The sequence below is a fragment of the Papio anubis genome, chromosome 6, assembly GCF_008728515.1.
Source record: "Papio anubis isolate 15944 chromosome 6, Panubis1.0, whole genome shotgun sequence".
NCBI classification, from domain to species: Eukaryota; Metazoa; Chordata; class Mammalia; order Primates; family Cercopithecidae; genus Papio; species Papio anubis.
The window spans coordinates 152,032,847-152,053,305 of NC_044981.1; the positions used below are offsets into that span (position 1 = coordinate 152,032,847).

The 20,459-nt window shown below is 41.8% G+C and overlaps 1 protein-coding gene and 1 pseudogene across 1 annotated transcript in view; one reads left to right on the forward strand and one right to left on the reverse strand.

Moving 5' to 3' along the window:
* Nucleotides 1–12,532, reverse strand: part of SLC16A10 (solute carrier family 16 member 10) — a 138,676-nt gene extending 126,144 nt beyond the window's left edge. The window contains exon 1 of the mRNA XM_003898305.3: nt 11,955–12,532. Coding sequence (XP_003898354.1) covers nt 11,955–12,297 — 343 coding nt within the window. The 5' untranslated portion in view covers nt 12,298–12,532. The remainder of the gene's footprint in view (nt 1–11,954) is intronic.
* Nucleotides 8,748–8,860, forward strand: LOC116275493 (annotated as a pseudogene).
* Nucleotides 12,533–20,459: the final 7,927 nt, after the last annotated feature.

The following is a 20,459-nucleotide window of genomic DNA, read 5'->3' on the forward strand; positions in this document are numbered from 1 at the left end:
CCAAAGTGCTGGGATTACAGGCTTGAGCCACCACACCTGGCTGCCTTAATCATTTTTAATGCAGGTAAAAACCCTCTGAGATTCTGGCCAGCAACAAAATGTGGCAAAAATAGCGTATTTGTCCTCCCCTCTCCATACAAAATAGGATTTTTAGATTAGAAACTATTTATCAGCCGAACATGGTGGCTCACACCTATAATCCCAACACTCTGGGAGGCCAAGGCAGGAGGATTGCTTGAGCCCAGGAGTTCAAGACCAGCCTGGGCAACATGGTGAGACCCCATCTCTACAAAAAAACTTCAAAAATTAGTCAGGTATAGTGGCACACGCCTGTGGTCCCAGCTACTCAGGAGGCTGAGGCAAGAAAATCGCTTGAGCCCAGGTCGAGGCTGCAGTGAGCTGTATTCACACCCCTACGCTTCAGCCTGGACAGCAGAGCAGGACCCTGTCTCAAAAATAAATAAATACATTCATACAAATTATTTATCAACTCTGGATTTAATGTTTCCTATATAATTATGCATAAAAATACAAATATAAGTCTATTATCTCCTCTGACCCTTCTTTATGCCTCACCAGCTCCCCTGCCCTGCCCCTGTAAAAAATGAACAAAAAATGTGTAGTCACTGGCTGAGGCTCGGGTGTTACTACTACATTACAGAGCTCTTAACAATTGTGCATCCGATATTAAATCTTTGTTTTGAACCAACATCAAAATACGGCCAAAGGATCTGATCTTATTAAAAATCAGGTCCTTTTTTCAGTTTGAGCCTATTCCACAAGTAACATTTTTCTCTGAGTAGAAGGAGACAAAACATAACACCTACAACTAAAACTCCATATATTTATCATTTAAAAAAAAACTTACTTTTAGGGGACGAGTACTTACGGTCAATAACTACATGGTTAGGGGTCCTCCTGTCAAAGTTTGAGTGCTACATTACTACAGGACAACAATGACAACTTCTTACCCCATTCACACTACAACATCAATTAACTTTGTGGAATGTCATTGTTTAAACAACCATTGACAAATGTAAATCCTTTGAGATGCTGCCATTTGAAGTTGCAACATAAAGGCAAAACTAATAAAAAGGATAATTAGTAAGATGAAAAGGTTTTTATTAATAAAAACAGTCTCCAGACTAACCTACTTGACTTGACATTAATACTTATCTACACAGAAAAGTCAATAAATATCACCATTTAACGAATAGGCAGTTTTCTATTTTTATAATATTAAAACACATCTCAAAATTGGTCTTGCATCCAATCTAAATGCAACATGAATATAAATTTTGACTTTCTGAACACAGGCAGAACACTGCTGATACAATTTACTCTTTTTAAAAGTTTTACTACACTTTTTAATGTTAATTTTATTTTAATTAAAAGTAGAGACGGGGTCTCACCATGTTGCCCAGGCTGTTCTTGAACTCCTGGACTCAAGCGATCCCTCCACCTAGGGTTTTCTGTTTTATTGTGAGATGGAATTTCACTCTTGTTGCCCAGCTTGGAGTGCAACGGCACGATCTTGGCTCACCACAACCTCCACCTCCCGGATTCAAGCAGTTCTCCTGCCTCAGCTTCCCAGGTAGCTGAGATTACAGGCATGCGCCACCACGCCCGGCTAATTTTGTATTTTTAGTAGAGACAGGGTTTCTCCATGTTGGTCAGGCTGGTCTCTAACTCCGGACCTCAAGTGATCCACCCACCTCGGCTTCCCAAAGTGCTAAGATTACAGGCATGAGCCACAGCACCCGGCCTCCATCTAGGGTATTCAAAGTGCTGGGATTACAGGCAAGAGCCACCCCGCCCAGCTGCAATTTACTCTTTAGCAAAAACTAGGTACTAGCTAAACTGCAGACCAATGCACCTTTCCCTAGGTACAACGGACTTTCATCCATTAATTTAATCATTGACCTTTCATTTAGACTTAACTATCTAAAGCATACCTTTAATTGAATTTAAAACTCCTTAGTGAGTAATTCTTAAGTGGGGGCACTGGAGGAGAAAAGCAGCACAGCTCCCCTCACTCACTAAGAGGCATAGATCAGAAGTTCTAGAGGGGTACATTTACTAATTTTTTAAAAGCACACATTCAATATTATAATTCTGTATTTAAAGAACAAGAAAATAATTCTAATTATATCCATAACATAACTAAAAGTAAAGCTTGACCGGGCACGGTGGCTCATGCCTGTAATCCCAGCACTTTGGGAGGCCGAGGCGGGTGGATCACCTGAGGTTAGGAGTTCGAGATCAGCCTGACCAATATGGCGAAAGCCCACCTCTACTAAAAATACAAAAAAATTAGCCAGGTGTGGTGGCACGCGCCTGTAGTCCCAGCTACTCTAGAGGCTGGGGCACAAAAATCGCTTGAACCCAGGCAGCGGAGCTTACAGTGAGTCGAGATCACGCCACTGCACTACAGCCTGGGCGACAGAGCAAGACTCCATCTCAAAAAAAAAAAAAATAAAAAAAAATAAAAAAAATAAAAATTTTAAAAATAAAAGTAAAGCTTGACAAAATTTTGGCTGATGGATATAGAGTATGACACTGTCTTCTGCCACTCACAAGGAAAGGCAAACTACACTTGGATGTGTGCAACAAAATTCTGAAGTACCGTGAGATTTTTAGTTTATCAAGAGGGGACAAAGGGAGTTACAAACACTGTTCTGGGGCCAGGCACAATGGCTCAAGCCTGTATTCCCAACACTTTGGGAGCCTGAGGTTGGAGGATCACTTGAGCTCAGGCGTTCAAAACCAGCTTGGGCAATATAGGGAGAGCCCGCCTCTACAAAAAAATTTTTAAAAATTAGCCAGGTGTGGTGGTATATGCCTGTAATCCCAGCTATTCAGGAGGCTGGGGCAGGAGGATTCCTTGAGCCTAAGAGGTTGAGGTTATGGTGAGCCATGATCACATCACTGACTGCACTCCAGAAAGAAAAGGCTTTCATGTACATTATTTTTTAGAGTAGCCTTGTGGTATGTCATTACCTCCATGTATAGATAAGAAAGTTGCAACTTGCACAGTATTAGGATTGATATCAGTATTTACTTTCATTAAGTTGAACTTAAGAGCAGATTTTTGGCTAGAAAAAAAATTGTACTCCTGCCCCAGCCTCCTGAATAACTAGGATTACAAGCACATACCACCATACCTGGCTAATTTTTAAAAATTTTTTTGTAGAGGTGGGGTCTCCCTATATTGCCCAAGCTGGTTTCAAATGCCTCAGCACATCACTGAGCAACAGAACAAGACCTTGTCTTTTAAAAAAAAAAAAAAGAAAAGAAAAGAAAGAAAAAAGAAACACTGCTTTGGTCCACAAAGGAAACATTGCTTTGGTCTATATACAGTATTTCTAATATGTATTTCATACTTATGCCCATGATTAAAAATTAGTGAAATGAAAAAAGACTTCTTCCTTGAGAATAAGGCAAGCCATTTCTTCGTCGACTTTTTTTTAGTTCCTATATGCAAGGTGAGGAGTTACTCTTGCTGTTAAAGAAGGCATATTAACAAAGAGGTATGATCACACACATTTGGCATGTACGTTTGAAAGCACTGCTTTCCTCCATTCCTCTAGCCATGGATAGGCTATCTCTCTCAAGTGGTGGGTCTGGGCAGTTCCCAGGTGTGCTGGAGTTTCCTGTTCTGAATCTCTGCCAATAAAAACATCCACAGTCCCTGCGTGGGTGGCACCAGGCAAGGCAGGTGCTCAGAACTGTGGTGAGCTGACCAAGTTATGTTTAGGGTTTAGCTTGTTTTTGTTAAGGTTTGCTTGTTTAATTTGAATGTAAGATCAGTTTCTAGCTAGGTGGTGATAACTCTGGAATTCTTTTCCAAAAATGACATCACAGCATTTCTGATGACTTAAGTAGGAGACACTATTGAGAGAATATTCTAAAGAACTTGCAAGTAAATATGTAGTAAATAGTTTCTGGTTGGGGACAGGGGTAGGATTTTACTTTCAGGACAACTTTGACATAAGTACAATCTTTTTCCAGCTAAAAAGCTGCTCTTAAGTTCAACTTAATGAAAGTAAATACTGATATCAATCCTAATACTGTGCAAGTTGCAACTTTCTTATCTACACATGGAGGTAATGACATACCACAAGGCTACTCTAAAAAATAATGTACATGAAAGCCTTTTCTTTATGGTAACGGAATGTATTACTCCATTTTCATACTGTTATGAAGAAATATCTGAGGCTGGGTAATTTATAAAGAAAAAGAGGTTTAATGGACTCAGTTCCACATGGCTAGGGAGGCCTCACAATCATGGTGGAAGGTGAAAGAGGAGCAAAGGTATGTCTTACATGGCAACAGGCAACAGAAAGTGTGCAGAGGAACTGCCCTTTATAAACCATCAGATCTCATGAGACTTATTAACCATCACAAGAACAGCACGGGAAAACCTGCCCCCATGATTCAATTACCTCCCACTGGGTAACTACCTCCCTCCCATGACATGTGGATTATGGGAGCTACAATTCAAGATGAGATTTAGGTGGGAATACAGCCAAACCATACCAGGGAATATAAAAATTGCCACTTTAACAAATACAGATCATCTTTAAAATGGCTTTCACGGACTGCTTTATTAGAATAGGTTGAAATCAGGTTCTCTGTCTACCACTTTAAACATAATTTGTAACTTATTTGAATTCATTCTCAAAACTCCAAAATGTAGCTACCCCCAATATTCCAAGAGCATCAAATACGTAACAATTGCATAAAATAACTATTTGTGTCCCAGGATTGTGACAAAAGAATAAAATGGCCAACCCTTTCATCAGAATCTCATAAGGACCAACCATCGCACTGAAAACAGGAGTGGCACACACAAAGGCACAGAGGCAAAAAGCAGCAAGACAAATTTGGGCCAGTATAACACCTACAGGTTGGCTAGAACACAAAAACCAGTAAGGGAGAGAGGCAGGGGCAAGGCTAGAGTGCCAGGCAAGGGCCAGAACTTGCAGGCCTTCAGAGTAGGGAGTTTGACGTTTTCCTAAAAGTAATGAGTGTCACTGGGCATTTAAACAGAAAAATCATATGGTCCAGCCTTTTAGAAAAATCACCCAGATGTACAACTGAGGACAAGCAATCCTGTTAAGGGGTTATGACTAATTGTGGCCAATAGTAATGAAGGTGGCCAGGCACAGTAGTTCACACCTGTTAGTCCCAATACTTTGGGAGGCTGAGGCAGGAGGGTCACTTGAGGCCAGGAGTTTAAGACAAGCCTGAGCAAAATAGCAAGATGCCATCTCCACAGAAAAAAAAATGTTTTTAATTAGCCAGGCATGGTGGCACGTGCCTGGTGTTGCAGCTACTCAAGAAGCTGAGATAGGAGGACTGCTTGAGCCTAAAAGTGAGGCTGCAGTGAGCTATGATCACACCACTGCACTCCAGCCTGGGGAACACAGTGAGACCCTATCTCAAAAAATAAAATAAAAAGTAATTGAAGGCATGAATTAAGACACAGCAGTGAAAGAAAAGGGGAACTGATTTATGAGGCATTAAGAAGGTAAACACAAAAAAACTCTGATTAACAAAACAGGTAAGGAAGGAAGAGAAATAAGAAGTTAAGATACATTCCAGGTTTCTGAGTTAAACAACCAGAGGTATCATGTACTGAGAATTGAGAAGGAGGAATATGGATTCAGAAGAATGCTGACAAATGGGCTGTCATTTTTGGTAGTAAGGAAAGGTTGTATGGAGTGGCTGAAAAATAAGTTCACGTTAGTTTAGTATGATGCACCTGTGTACCCAAATGGAACTGTCCAGAAATAGTAAATAAGGGTCTTGAACACAGAGATGAGATTTGAAAATAACAGCCCCAAGACAGTGGATGGAAGAAGGTAGGAAAGCGAAGCAAGTACATAGCCAGGGACTGAGCCTCAAGGAACTGTGACAAAAAGATGTAGCAAATCACATCAAGAGCAGAGTACAATTTATTCTAAAAGACACCTCAAAATCACTCCTGAAAAAATTTGTTACGCTTTTCATTTTGGCTAATTGGGTTCCTTCAGCAGTTAATTTTATTGATAAAATTCCATGAAAAAACACCACAGGAACCTCACATTGTTGTATTTAATTAGAATTCACTATATACGCTATTCAGTCTTGCACTGAATCCAGAAACATTCTGGAAATGAAGTATGAAATGCCCACATCATACTCGCTATTATTCCAAAATTCTAGAACCATTTTTATAAACTTCTCACTTATTTTAGCAGGTAGTTTAGATTGGTTTATTGCCATAAGTGAGTTCTCTTAGCTTTTCTACCTCTCTTCCAGTGTAAATAACAATCAGGTATTTTTCTTGTATTGAAAGATGTGTAAGACCATGAACCAGATTATTTGTTCACTGTAACTAGCTCAACAAAACACTGTTACTAAAAACTTTTCTAAGATACAGAAACGGTTAGCTATGCAGGCCACTTTTCCTACCAAACAAAACAATATCTCTTTAACATAAAGGCAAAACATAGCAGTTAACTTCTGAACGATAGCCAAAATTTCCTATAATCTAGGTGTCATATACAACTGTACGATGTGGATATCAGTATAACTGCAAATGTGAAAACATGGTGGGAAGGGAACAACTTCTGAGGAAGCACTAACTGACTTGAAGCTTCAGAGGGGCTAGCAAGATACAGGGAGAGATGCCGCAAGATTCATTCATCCCTAAATGCTACTGAAAATCCTACTTTGCGATTGTAACTACCTAAAAAGAAATCCGTCTCCATACAGGGAGTGTAGAGTTGCATTAAAGATTACAGCCAAAAAGCCTCCCTTTCAGGACCTTTTTGATAATCTACTTTCAAACTACTGAATTGTTGATGTTTTGATTTACACTTTTTTATTTATTTATTTTTTGGAGACAGAGTTTCTCTCCTGATACCCAGGCAGGAGTGAAATGGCACAATCTCAAAACAAAACAAACAAACAAAAAACCCTAGGCTCTTCATTAGTTCCATGGGTTTTCCAGTATCTAGCAGAGTTAAAACAAAGTTGCATTTTCTTTTTTCCTTGTCTTTTTTTTAAGATGGAGTTTCACTCTTATTGCCCAGGCTGGAGTACAGTGGCGCCATCTCAGCTCACTACAACCTCTGCCTCCCAGGTTCAAGCGATTCTCCTGCCTCAGCCTCCTGAGTAGCTGGGATTACAGGCATCCGCCACCATGCCCAGCCAATTTTTGTATTTTTAGTAGAAACGGGGTTTCACCATGTTGGCCAGGCTGGTCTCGAACTCCTGACCTCAGGTGATCCATCTGCCTCGGCCTCCCAAAGTGCTGGGATTACAGACGTGAGCCACTGCGCCCAGCCCAAAATTACACTTTCTAAGGAAAAACAATGTTCCACTTAATTGTATTTCCTTTTATTCTTCCCCAAAGCATTTGATTCCTCTTACCTAGGCAAGAAGCATGCACATGTGAACGGGTAAAAATTCAAGTAAAAAGAGACAACTCATGCCTGTAATCCCAGCACTTTGGGAGGCCGAGGCAGGCGGATTATGAGGTCAGGAGTTTGAGACCAGCCTGACCGATGTGGTGAAACCCCGTTTCTACTAAAAATACAAAAATTAGCCAGGTGTGGTGGCATGCGCCTGTAGTCCCAGCTACTCAGAAGGCTGAGGCAGAAGAATTGCTTGAATCCGAGAGGCTGTGGTTGCAGTGAGCCGAGATGGCGCCACTGTACCCCAGCCTGGGCAACAGAGCGAGAGTCTGTCTCAAAAAAAAAAAAAAAAAAAAAAAAAAGAGACAACTCAAGTTCAGCTTGCTCCCTCAGACACAGCAGGATGTGAGACACTCCTCTGAGTGCCATGTCATCGGCAGCTTGCTGGGCACCATAATGGGACTGTGATGCCGTCAGCATTTTTCAATAGTTGTACTGCCCAACTTGGAGTCGGCTTACTTCCCCTTTCCAAAGTCTTAATTTCACCAAGTGAGATTTATAACCATAGAGAAAGAGGCATCAAATGCCTTCCCCACCCCCACCACCTGTTGAAATGACCTTAGAATTTCAGCGTTTTATAATAAAATTGAGTCCTGTTATATTGAAAATCCTTCAGGGAAATATTCTATTACTTCTGGTCTGTTATTAATTTGTATCCCACAACAGATCCTAAGCTACTTGGAAACAGCTGACATTTCCTCTCTCAGTCATTATCTCCAGTGCCCAGGACAGAGCCCAAAACAGAGCGTGTTAGATAACTTGGTAAACATCTGTAGAAAGAGAATTAACAGTAAGATATGTAAACTCATTTATACTTAGTGTGAATGAACTTCTTCAGGCCCTTTCCTGAGAAATTTTGGGTACATTATCCATTGCGTGCGAAGAGTTAACAGACCCCTGAAGAGAAGTGAGCCTAAGAAAGGCTCCTCCTCAGTTCTGCCTAGTAACATTGTCCTGCTGTGGATCAATCTAAAAGAGAATGGTTCTCCAAAGGAAACCCCAGACTTTTGCTTGAACAGTATATGGAAGTATCTTGTTCCTCTATGGAAGTCTCTCTACACTTCAGAAACATAGTTCAAGATATTAATAATTTGCAATTGTTTATTCACCACAAAGTAAGACCAAGAAACAAGGACCCTTCTTTCTAATCCCAGAATGTGTGATAGAGCACTCAACCAATCACTAACACTTAAATTAATCAACATAAAGAACATCATATTTGCAGAATGTTATCTAGTCAATGCAATATGTTGAATGATTAAAACCCAACTCCTGGTGGTTTGCTTCAGCAGCACTTTGAACAACAATTTACTAAAATTGGAATGACACAGAGAAGATTAGCGTGACCCCTGCACAAGGATGACATGCAAATTCATGGAGTATTCCGTATTTTAAATAAATAAATAATTAAAATAAAAATCCTAGCTCTTAGAGTCAGATAAGCCTGGGGTTGAATTCTGGCTCCACTTCTTACTTAAACTCTGTAAGCCTGAGTTCCCAAATCTGAAAAGGAAGATATTAACAAAGTCTATCAGAGAATTGTAGTAAGGTTTAAATAGGAACGCATTTAAAGTGCTTAGCCACAGGAAAGTACTGAAGAAATGTGCACCATCATTTGGAGACCTAGATTCCATTCCACCACCACCTCCCTGTATATCCTTAGGCTAATCACTTGCTATAAAGAAGCTAATGGAAACAAGGAGACAGAACTAGCTGTACTCTAACACCAGCATTATCAATCATGAGTACGGTAATAGGAAATAGACCAAAACTTTGAAAAATAAAAGGCTTAAACAAATTCCAGATATTTCTTGGCATGTATTTGAAGCTTGCATATGCTTGATCACAGATGACTCAGCATTCGAATATCAAAGTGAAAAAGCGTGAACAATCAAACTTCAAAGCAGATATTCTCAAATAGTGCCTGTGGTAGATGAGGGACTTTATGAAACACCTTTGTGTGTGTCTGTGCACTGAGGGAAAGAGAAAGGGGTAGGGGACAGGGGAAGAGAGAGAGATCTCAACAATAACTGGCTTAAAGACTATCTTGTAATCATTTTTTCAGCACTAAGTTTAAATCTGTTTTCTTCCTCAGCCCTTAACATCTATCAGTCATATATGTATTACCTAGCACCCAAGTAATGGCCATTGTTCAATCTAGATGCTGTGTTATACAGGACCATTACAAGTGCAGAGGGCCCTTCTGTAGGAATCAGACAAAGGGCACCCAGAGCCCAGGCTGGTTTTCAGTCCCCACTTAGTTTGGCACCCTTGTGCAATGGCACAACCAGATGTAGATATACAGCAGTCAGGCAGAGAAGCACAAAGATCTTCACACATTTAACTAGCATACCTGTACAACTGATTGTATGATATATAACCACGCATACACAAACAAGACTATAAGAATTGTCAAAGACTGAACTGAATAAAAAGAAGATATTCATCAAAATGGTAAACACAAAGTTTCACAGAGTGCAAAAGAAAAACCAGGTTCCTTCCCTCACTTTCAGCTACCCAGTATTGGGATATTGTAGCCAATTGGAACTTTGGGGACAAGTAGTAGGTAGAGACTTTGACACTGCAAAATTCTGATCCCTGGCAAAGCTATGGTCTCTCTCTGGCAATTGCTCACCCTCTCTCAAAAAAAAATAAAAATAAAAATAAAACACCCACAGACACCAAAGGATCTACTTAACTGAACTTGCAAAAATGATGATAAACAAACGACTGCTGTTGTCTTGACGGCATTAAAAATCTGTAATCCCAGGCAGGAATATGGTAAATGTTGGAACTAGTCTTTAAATGTTAACTCTGTCAATTCTGCCTTCTTTTGGGGCTTTTCTCTCTGACACCCAATACTCACATAGAAAAGACACCAAACTACTTTTGTTTACTATTATATATGCATATCTCCCCTGCTAAACTTTACCATGATTACCTTCCTTAAATGGTTAAGTACATGTTACTACATTTTTAACACTTTTTGTACCTAGCCCATTGACCTGCATACCACAGCAGTTTCAATAGCTATTTAAAGAACAGAAATTCCAGGTTAAATATGGACCGTATTCACATGCATAAAGAGACAGTATACAGGAATATTCATTGCAGCATTGTTTAGAATGAGTTTGGAAACAATCTAAATGCCTATCAAAGGGAGAATGCATAGAGTATAATACAGTCAAACAATGCAAACCATGTAAGTTAAAATGGAAAGAATTTGAGTTATCAGTTCACACTGAGGTATTATGTAGATAAGTCACAAACATGATGCGGAATGGAAGAAAAGTAAGTTGCAGAATGATGCAAATAGTATAATAGTATTTATATATGGTTTTAAAACTCTCAACATAACCCAGCATTACTTTTGTCTTAGAAATTATTACAGTCTTGCCCATTTCTTATATGCATACTTAAAGACCTAAGGAATATTCGCTCTAAAAATAATAGAAAATCAAGGTTTAAAAAAAAAAAAAAGACTACTAATCATATAAAGTTGCCCCAAATGACGGGGAGGGAGGTTGATTCAGTAATGGAAATCACTTAGCCCTTGAAGTCAGTTGATATGTGTTTTATTGCCATTCTACTACCCACCAAGACACTTTCACTGAGCTACAGTTTTCTCATCTAAATGGGATTGACCGTGCTCACCTTGCAGGATAAAGTGAAATAATTTATGTTAAAGTGTCATGCAGAAGGTCTTAGACTTGTTTTTTGCCTAATCAGCCAAAAAGTCATAATAATGCTCTACAGGGAGAAAATGCTGAATCTGCACCATTTGTATCTAATTTACTATATGGTTAAAAAAATGTCAAAAAACACAACAGGAAGAGGGAAGAAGCAACCCCTCACCTTCCTCATCCCAGTCCCTAATCCGGCTGCCTCCCGTGTTTTCTACATTTAGCCCAGAGGGCAAAAAAAGGGTGGGGAAGGCACGGAACCCTGACTTTTGCAGGGCCCCCTTCGGAACTCCAGTGACCTTCCTACAAATCTCTTTCATTCCTCCAAACTCCACCCCCCGCCCCGCCAACATACGCACACCCCTCTGCGGCCCAGGAAGGCAGATGAAGAACTACACAACTGGCATAGTCACGAAAGAGACCACAAAAATGACAGGGCGATGTGTGGGGTTGAAGGTTCTGGGGTTCTGTTTGTTTTCAAACATTAAAAGGAAGGATTCCTGTGGACTGTTAGTGTCTACTCTGCCGAGGGGAAAGGAGGACGATCTCGGCAAGTAAGTTCTGCAACCTGCTTGCAAACACACAGCTCTGCAGCTGGATTCCACATAAAGACAGGCACCCCGAGGCCCCAGAAGCGGCAGGCTCTGTCTGCAACTCGACAGACCCCCCCCCGCCCCGCTCGCACCCTCTGGCACGAGGACCCACCGACATGCACACTCGGAGGCAGACACAGCCCACACGCGGGATGCGCTCGGGGGCCCCATGCGGGTCCCCCAGGCTGGTCTTGGCGGGCGCCGCGCCTCACCTGTCTTAAAGACCATCTTGTCATCGTCTTTGGAGCCGAAGGTTTTCAGCATGGACACGAAGAGCACCCCGCAAGCGTTCTGGATGCCGAACACCGACCCGTTGCACCACATGGCCGCCAGCATCACCAGCCAGCCCCAGCCGCCCTCGGGGGGCTCAGGAGGCTCATGGGGCTCCGCGTCCGCCGGCCCCGCCAGCTCCACCTCCACCTTCTCGACAGCAGCCTCGGGGCTGTCCGAGGGTCCCGGGCCGGGCGGCGGAGCGACCCCCGTGGGCGCGGGGCCGAGCGGCTGCGCCTCGCTCGTGCCCCGCGCGGAGTCCGGCTCCTCCTGGGAGAGCACCATGGCCCGAGGCGGCCCCCTCAGGCGCCGGAGGAGCGCTAGGGACGCGAGTTACCAGCGGGCTCCCGGAGGAGCTGCGGGACTCCTGGCGGGCTAACGAGGCCGAGGCGAGGGCGGCGGAGCGCCTGGCGGGCGGGAGGGCGGGCAGCGCGCAGGCGGCCGCGAGGACAGCTGGCGCGCGCGAACGCCTCGAGGATCGCCACCGAAGCCTCCAGGTCACAGCCCCGCACCCCCGACTGAGCCCACGGCCAGTCGCCGGTTCTTAAAAGCACCCCCCACCCCGCCGGTTGGGGGCGTGGCCGGGAGCGGGACGTGCCCCCACAGCCTCCCGATGATTGGGCCTCGGAGAGCGGAGGCGGGGCGCCCCGCGGCGCGCGGCCCCAGGTGCCTGCTGCAGACGCCGTCTGCGCGCGCGTCTGCGACGGGGCCTCCTGCCGCTCAGAGAGGGGCACAGATGTGTGGGTCACCCCGCCTCAAAGCATGGGCAGAAGGGGCGCGTCTCTTAGGTGCGGGCTCGGTGGGCCTTCAGGAGAGCAATACTCTAGCCTCAACTCACCGACACAGCGTCACAGTCACAGTAACATTGTCTCGATTGTGTTTGTGTTATGTTTTGGCATTCACCTCTCAGTACTAATTATAATATGTAAGATTCTTTATGCCACCTGGCTTCTTAAAGAAGTCGTCTGAAGGATCAGAGGCCTTATTTTATTACTTCAGTTCCATTCTCTTGCATTCGTATACAATTTCCTTATGAATATTTGGCACACCGAAGATGCTTATTTTCAGTCTTCATTGCACTGCAATTCCAAAATCTTCAACCAACTAATATTTTTAACAGACAGCTAGAAAGCATTACTTTTCAACTACATCACAGTCGTTTTCACTTTAAACAAAAACTAAAACCTGTATTCAACTCCTCTGTCTCCCTGAAGCATGGAGTGCCATCCTATGTAAAAGGAAGGAAGAGTAACCTGCTATGCAATATTGAGGATGCTTCTTAATTTCTGTTATTCGGATTCTTCGCTTCAATCAAAGTCAGAATATGCTAGTTACTTGATGTGCCCACCTCTGTGGTAGAATACACGGATGAGTGCGATCGATCACGTTTCTGCCTCTATCGGTTCATAAACTGGTAGGAAAGAGAGTCCTGGGAGAGACTAGGAGGCTCAGATGATGTGTTATAATACATGTACAAAAGAGAGAGGTGAGATAGTCCCTTAAAATTCTCTCCAAAACACTGTAGAAGAGCCTCTACAGCAAGCAGCCTTTGGCCGAAGCCCTGATTCATACATACCACTTCAGTAGGTCAAGAAAAAAGAGCATTCCAGGTAGAGAAGATAGCATAAACTAAGGAAAGCAAGGCGTGCTTGGTTGTGGAATGGGGAACACAGATCAAGTGTAATCTGCCTTAGAAATGGGGGCAAAATAGTAAACTAAGGAATAGGCACTTAAGTGCACAAAAATGAATGTATGAAGATGTTACCCCAGTATTGTTCGAAATAAGGAAAATTTGGAAGTATGATGTACCTTTATTTAATCAGTAGAGGACTGATTAAATACTTACTTTATAACTTCTAAAAGTTCTGAAGGTCATCTGTATTTATTGAGTTTGAAAGTTGTCCACAACATATTATTGGGCAAAGAAAGCACATCGATTATATATTTGCATGCACACAAACACACACATATGTAAGAATTATCCATGAGTCAATACTGATGTAAGTAAATGATTAAATAAATAATGAGGAGAGAATAGACAAATCTCTCCTGCAGGAAATATAAATACTTTATGAACATACTCCTCCCTCATGGAGGTGAAATACAATGGTTTACTCTTTAAGTGTGGGTATGCATAGTAACTTTCTTCCAAAGAGTATAGGATGGAAAGAGGGGGTGGGGGGAAGAAGTAACTTTAGGGTGCAAAAAATGGCATACAGTACCTCAACCAGATGCTAATGTATCCCCGATATGATGTGATGAAAATGGTACTTTACCTCTGTGGTCTTCCTGCCAAAACCCATAATCCCTGGCTAACCATCAGAAAAACATTAGACAAATCCCAATCAAGGGCAGTCTACAAAATACCCATTAAGTACTTTTCATTATTGTAAAGGTCATCAAAAACAAGGAAAGTCTGAGAAACTGTCACAGTCAAAAAGAGTGTAAGAGGGCTGGGCGCCGTGGCTCATGCCGGTAATCCCAGCACTTTGGGAGGCCGAGGCGGGCAGATCACTTGAGGTCAGGAGTTTGAAACTAGCCTGGCCAATATGGCAAAACCACATCTCTACCAAAAATACAAAAATTAGCCAGGCATAGTTGCGTGGGCCTGTAATTCCAACTACTCAGGTGGCTGAGGCAGGAGAATCACTTGAACCCAGAAGGCAGAGGTTGCAGTGAGCTGAGATCGTGCCACTGTACCCCAGCCTGGGTGACAGTGAGACTCCAACTCCAAAAAAAAAAAAAAAAAAAGCCTAACAGACATGATAACTAAATGTAATGTGATATCCTGGATGGATGCTGGAACAGAAAAAGGACATTAGATTAAAACTAAGGAAATATGGACAAAGTGTGGGCTTTAGTTAAGAATAATGTATCAACATTGGGTCATTAATTGTAACAAATGAGGCAAGGTGTGGTGGCTCAAGCCTGTAATTCCAGCACTTTGGGAGGCTCAGGTGGGAGGATTACTTAAGGCCAGGAGTTAGAGACCAGCCTGAGCAACATTGCTGAGACCAGCAACCAAGCTGGTCTCAAATTCCTGGCTTCAAGTAACACAAGATTCCATCTCTTTAAAAAAAAGAGTGTTTACTTCTAACCAATAAGCTATTGAATGGAGCACAGTTTTAGGTGTCCAGGAAAACTACCTTCTGTTTCTATGTCCACACTAATCAATAACTCACATTGTATTATTGGATTGACCTCATCTTCTCCATCTGAAAATATGAACCTGTTTACTTATAACTACATCATAGCGATGGTATTTTTTTTTTCCTGAGACGGAGTCTCACTCTGTCACCAGGCTAGAGTACAGTCGCCCAATCTCGGCTCACTGCAACTTCCACCTCCCAGGTTCAAGCAATTCTCCTGCCTCAGGCTCTCGAGTAGCTAGGACTACAGGTGTACACCACCATGCCCATCTAATTTTTGTATTTTTAGTAGAGACGGGGTTTCACCATGTTGGCCAGGATGGTCTGTATCTCTTGACCTCATGATCCACCCACCTCGGCCTCCCAAAGTGCTGGGATTACAGGCATGAGCCACCACACTCAGCTCAGTGATGGTATGTTTTTAATGAGTTCCTATTTATTAAGTGCTTTGAGATCAGACAAAAAGATTTATAAAATTTAAAAAGGTATAATTGCTCATTAAATCTAAATGCCAGCAATACTTTATGTAGGCCTTTTCATCTCTAGTTTATGTTAAACTTATTTATTAAATCAAATAATCCACTTGATTCCTTATTCTATTTTAAAAGACCAACCTCTCCTATTTAGGACAGTCTTATTTATTTATTTTTATTTTATCTTATTTTATTTTATTTTTGAGACGGAGTCTCGCTCTGTCACCTAGGCTGAAGTGCAGTGGCCCAATCTCGGCTCACTGCATTGAATGGAGCCCACAGTGCTGAGATTACAGGCTTGAGCCACTACATAGGGCCAAAAAGTGCACTTTAAAAATGAGAATGAATTAACTCTCTCATCTCCACTTTTTTACCTCTCTTTCAGAAGTCCCCTCAACCTGATTCTCCTTTGGTGTTACCCCTAATCCTCCCAAATCCAAGCTAAAACCTGGGTCCCCTTCCTGATATACCTCTCCCCTGATTCCCTCAAATACAATCCTGTCAACTCTAGCTCCAGAAGGTCTTTTGACTGGTTCCCTACTCTCCATTTTTGCTGCTGGTTCCTTAATGATTCCTTATCATTTCTCAAGGACCATCATAATGACCTACTAATTAGTTTTGCTGCCAACAAATTCTGCCTGCACCAATTCATCCTCTACCTGCCCAAACTCTGTTCTGCAGGCTTAAGGCCTGCTCCTCATTTCAGGAACAAGTATAAACACCTCTATTCCTCCCTGCAGACCCTGCTTCTGAAATAACCTTCTCTCCCCTTTTCTGAGTGGTGAAATCTCACTCAATCTTCAAGGCTCAACTCTAAAATGGAATTCACTTCTCTGAAGCCTTTATTGATCCTTCCTCTAGGCTGCCATATTTTATTTATAGCAGTTTTTATGGTCAATAGACTCTTCAATTCCCATCTCTTCAATCTCCTTGGCTAGTGTAGGAATTTTCAGACAGGTCAGATAGTCTTTCACAAACCTTTGAACCACAGGACCAAGTAGTGTAAGTGCACAACAAATATTTGTTGAACCAAATTGAATAGAATTCAAAAATAAAGAACCACAAAGTGCGAAATTGAGAAGATCGTATATTTTCAGAAGAAAACTTTTAAATATGTTTAAATCATGTGTTTCTTTTTTTAGTTACAGAAGTAATAAAGAGCTGGGCAAGGTGGCTCACGTTTGTAATCCCAGCACTTTGGGAGGCTGAGGTAGGCAGATTATTTGAGGTCAGGAGTTTGAGACCAGCCTGGCCAACATGGTGAAACCCTATCTCTACTAAAAATACAAAAAAATTAGCCAGGCATGGTGGCTCATGCTTGTAATCCCAGCTACTTGGGAGGCTGAGTCAGGGGAATCCTTGAACCCAGGAGGCAGAGGTCACAGTGAGCCAAGACTATGCCTTTGCACTCCAGCCTGGGCAACAAGCGCGAAACTCAGTCTAAAAAAAATAAATAAATAAAAAAGCCGGCTGCAGTGGCTCATGGGTGTAATCCCAACACTTTGACAGGCCGGGTGGGTGGATCACCTGAGGTCAGGAGTTCGAGACCAGCCTGGCCAACATGGAGAAACCCTGTCTCTACTAAAAATGCAAAAATTAGCCAGGGGTTGTGGTGCATGCCTGTAGTCCCAGCTACTTAGGAGGCTGTGGCAGGAGAATCACCTGAATCTGGGAAGTGGAGGTTTCAGAGAGCCGAGATCGTGCCATTGTATTCCAGCCTGGGCAACAAGAACAAAACTCTATCTCAAAAGAAAAAAAAAAAAAAAAAACGGAATACAGGCCAGGCATAGTGTTTCACACCTGTAATCCTAGCACTTTTGGGAGGCCAAGGTGGGAGGATTACTAGAGCCCAGGAGTTCTAGACCAACCTAGGCAACATGGTGAGACCCTACCTCTACAGATAAAAAAAAAAAAAAAAAAGTACTATATGCTTGTTATAGCAAATGTCATAAAAACAATAAAGTTTAAGTCATTTACTATAGCCCAGGCATGGTGGCTCACCCCTGTAATCCCAGCACTTTGGGAGACCAAAGCAGGTGGATAACTTGAGACCAGAAGTTTGAGACCAGCCTGGCCAACATGTTGAAACACTATCTCTACAAAAAATACAAAAATTATCCGGGTGTGGTGGCACACAGCTATAATCCCAGCTACTTGAGAGGCTGAGGCATGAGAATCACTTGAACCCAGGAGGCAGAGGTTGCAGTGAGCCAAGATGGTGCCACTGCACTCCAGCCTGGGCAACAGAGCGAGACTCTGTCTCAAAAAAAAATAAAAATAAAAATAAAATAAATAAATAAATATATATATATATATATATATATATAGTAGAACCACTCAAATAACCCATTTTAACCTTAATATTTGTTATTAATTATGCATGTATGAGAGATACCCTATTTGTTTTGTATTTTTCCTGTAAAAATGGTGTAGTATCACCAAAAAAATTAAGCAACTCTTTTGATCCTTAGTTCAAACTGCTGCATTCAAGATGATGAGTGACACATGAAGAAGCCTGATAAGATTAGGATGCCCAGAGGACAACTAGAGTCACTTATATATAGGGGTTTAGCCACAGGCCTTCTGGAGAGGTTCTTATGTCTCAAATCTATACATCAGCAAACATACCCACCAATTATTATATATTATGAACCTTCAGGATTGCTCAAAAGCCACAGGTCTACTGTATTTCCTTATAGTTTTGTTTCTATGCATTTTAAAACAAATGAGAATCATAGTTTTACGGACTTAATTGTATCTCCCCCCAAAATTCATACGTTGAAGCCCTAATCCCCAGTACCTCAGAATGTGACTATACTTGGAGGTAGCACCTTCAAAGAGCTAATTAAATTAAAATGGGTCATTAGGGTGGACCCGAATCCAATATGACTGGAGTCCACATCAGAAGGGGAGATTGGAACCTAGAGAGTGAGCAGGGAAAGGCCATGTGAGGACATGGGAAGGAAGAGGACAGCCATCTGCAAGCCAAGGAGAATGGCCTCGGGAGAAATCACACCTGCTGCTGATACCTTGATCTTGGACTTCTAGACTCCAGAAGTGTGAGAAAATACATTTCTGTTGTTTGAGCCTGGCGTAGGGCCACGTGCCTGTAGTCCCAGCTACTCAGGAGGCTGAGGCAAGATGATCATTTAAGCCCAGGAGTTTGAGGCTGCAGTGTGCTATGACCACACCTGTGAATAGACACCGCACTCCCGTCTGGGCAACATTTTGAGACCCCCTATCTCTAAAAAACCAAACAACTTCTGTTGTTTGAGCCCCTAGGTCTGTGGTATTTCATTTTGGCAGCCCAATGAAACGAATGCAACATAAACAAAAATTAGCTGGACATGGTGGTGCATGCCTGTAGACCCAGCTACTTGGAAGCCTGAGGCAAGAGAATCACTTGAGCCTAGGAGGTCAAGGCTGCAGTGAGCCATGATCATACCGCTGCACTCCAGCATGGGTGACAGAGTGAGACTCTGTCTCTTAAAAACAAAAACTAACACAGTACACATAATAAAGCACAGTTTTGTATCCTGCATTTTTTTCACTTATCACATCATAAATAATTTCCCCGTGTTATCAAATATTCTTCAAAAGCAGGGTACAAATGGCTATAAAGCATTCTACTGTGGAGATGGACCATAATTTATTTAGTCACATCCCTATCATTGTACATATATATTATTTCAGGTTTTCCACTATAATAAATAATACTGCAATAAACATCTTTACACACAAATCTTTGTATCTCAAATAAGTTCCTAGAATAAAGTTCTAGATGGGAGATTACTAGTGAAAAGCAGTATTTTAAGGCACCTAATACACTGCTAAATTTTAAAGAACTTTATTAATTCATACTACCACAAGTACTGTATCAAAATGCTCATGTTAGTGTACTCCAGGAATTTTTTTTTTTTTTTTTTGAGACAGGGTCTCACTGTGTTGTTCAGTCTGGAGTGTAGTGGCGCAATCTCAACTCACGGTAACCTCTTCCCCCTGGGCTCAAGCTATTTCCCACCTCAGCCTCCCAAGTAGCTGGGACCACAGGTGCACACCACCATGCCTGGCTTCTTCTTCTTCTTTTTTTTTTTTTTTTATTTATTTTTAGTAGAGATGAGGTCTCACCATGTTGCCCAGGCTGGTCTTGAACTCCTCAACTCAAGCGATCTGCCCACCTCGGCCTCCCAAAGTGCTGGGATTACAGACATGAGTCACTGAACCCAGCAGGAAATCTTGAATAATATAATTATTTTTAAATCTTTGCCAATTTAGAAGAAAGATGAAATTTCATTGTTAGTTTCTTTTTCAAATCTTTGGGTATCAGTGCGAAAGATCATATTTATTGACCATCTGTATTTTCTTTTTTATAAATTGTTTCTTGGTGGTCGTTCTTCACATTTTCTAACAGAGAAATTGGCTTTTACTGAGTGATATTTATTAATATTTCTCCATGTAGATCCCATACATTTCTTGTTAGGATTATGTCAGGCATTTCATTTGCATGCTGCCGATGCTGCTGTCACTGCTTTGGGGAATGAATGTTTTTCTGTAAGAACTTCTAATTGGTTACTGCTAATGCAGTAAAAAGCAATTAAGTTTTTATATAGTTATCTGATCCTACCACTGTAGTGTATTATATTTTTGAGAAATCTGGGTAAATTTAAATATAGAGCTTCAATTATCATTAAATGATAATTTTTCTTTTCATCTGGCATTTGACAGTAAAGCCAGTTCTCCTAGGTTAAAATAACACAGCCTTAAAAAGTTTTTCTCTGGGAGCTAAGCTATGAGGTCTCAAAGGCATAAGAATGATATAATGGAC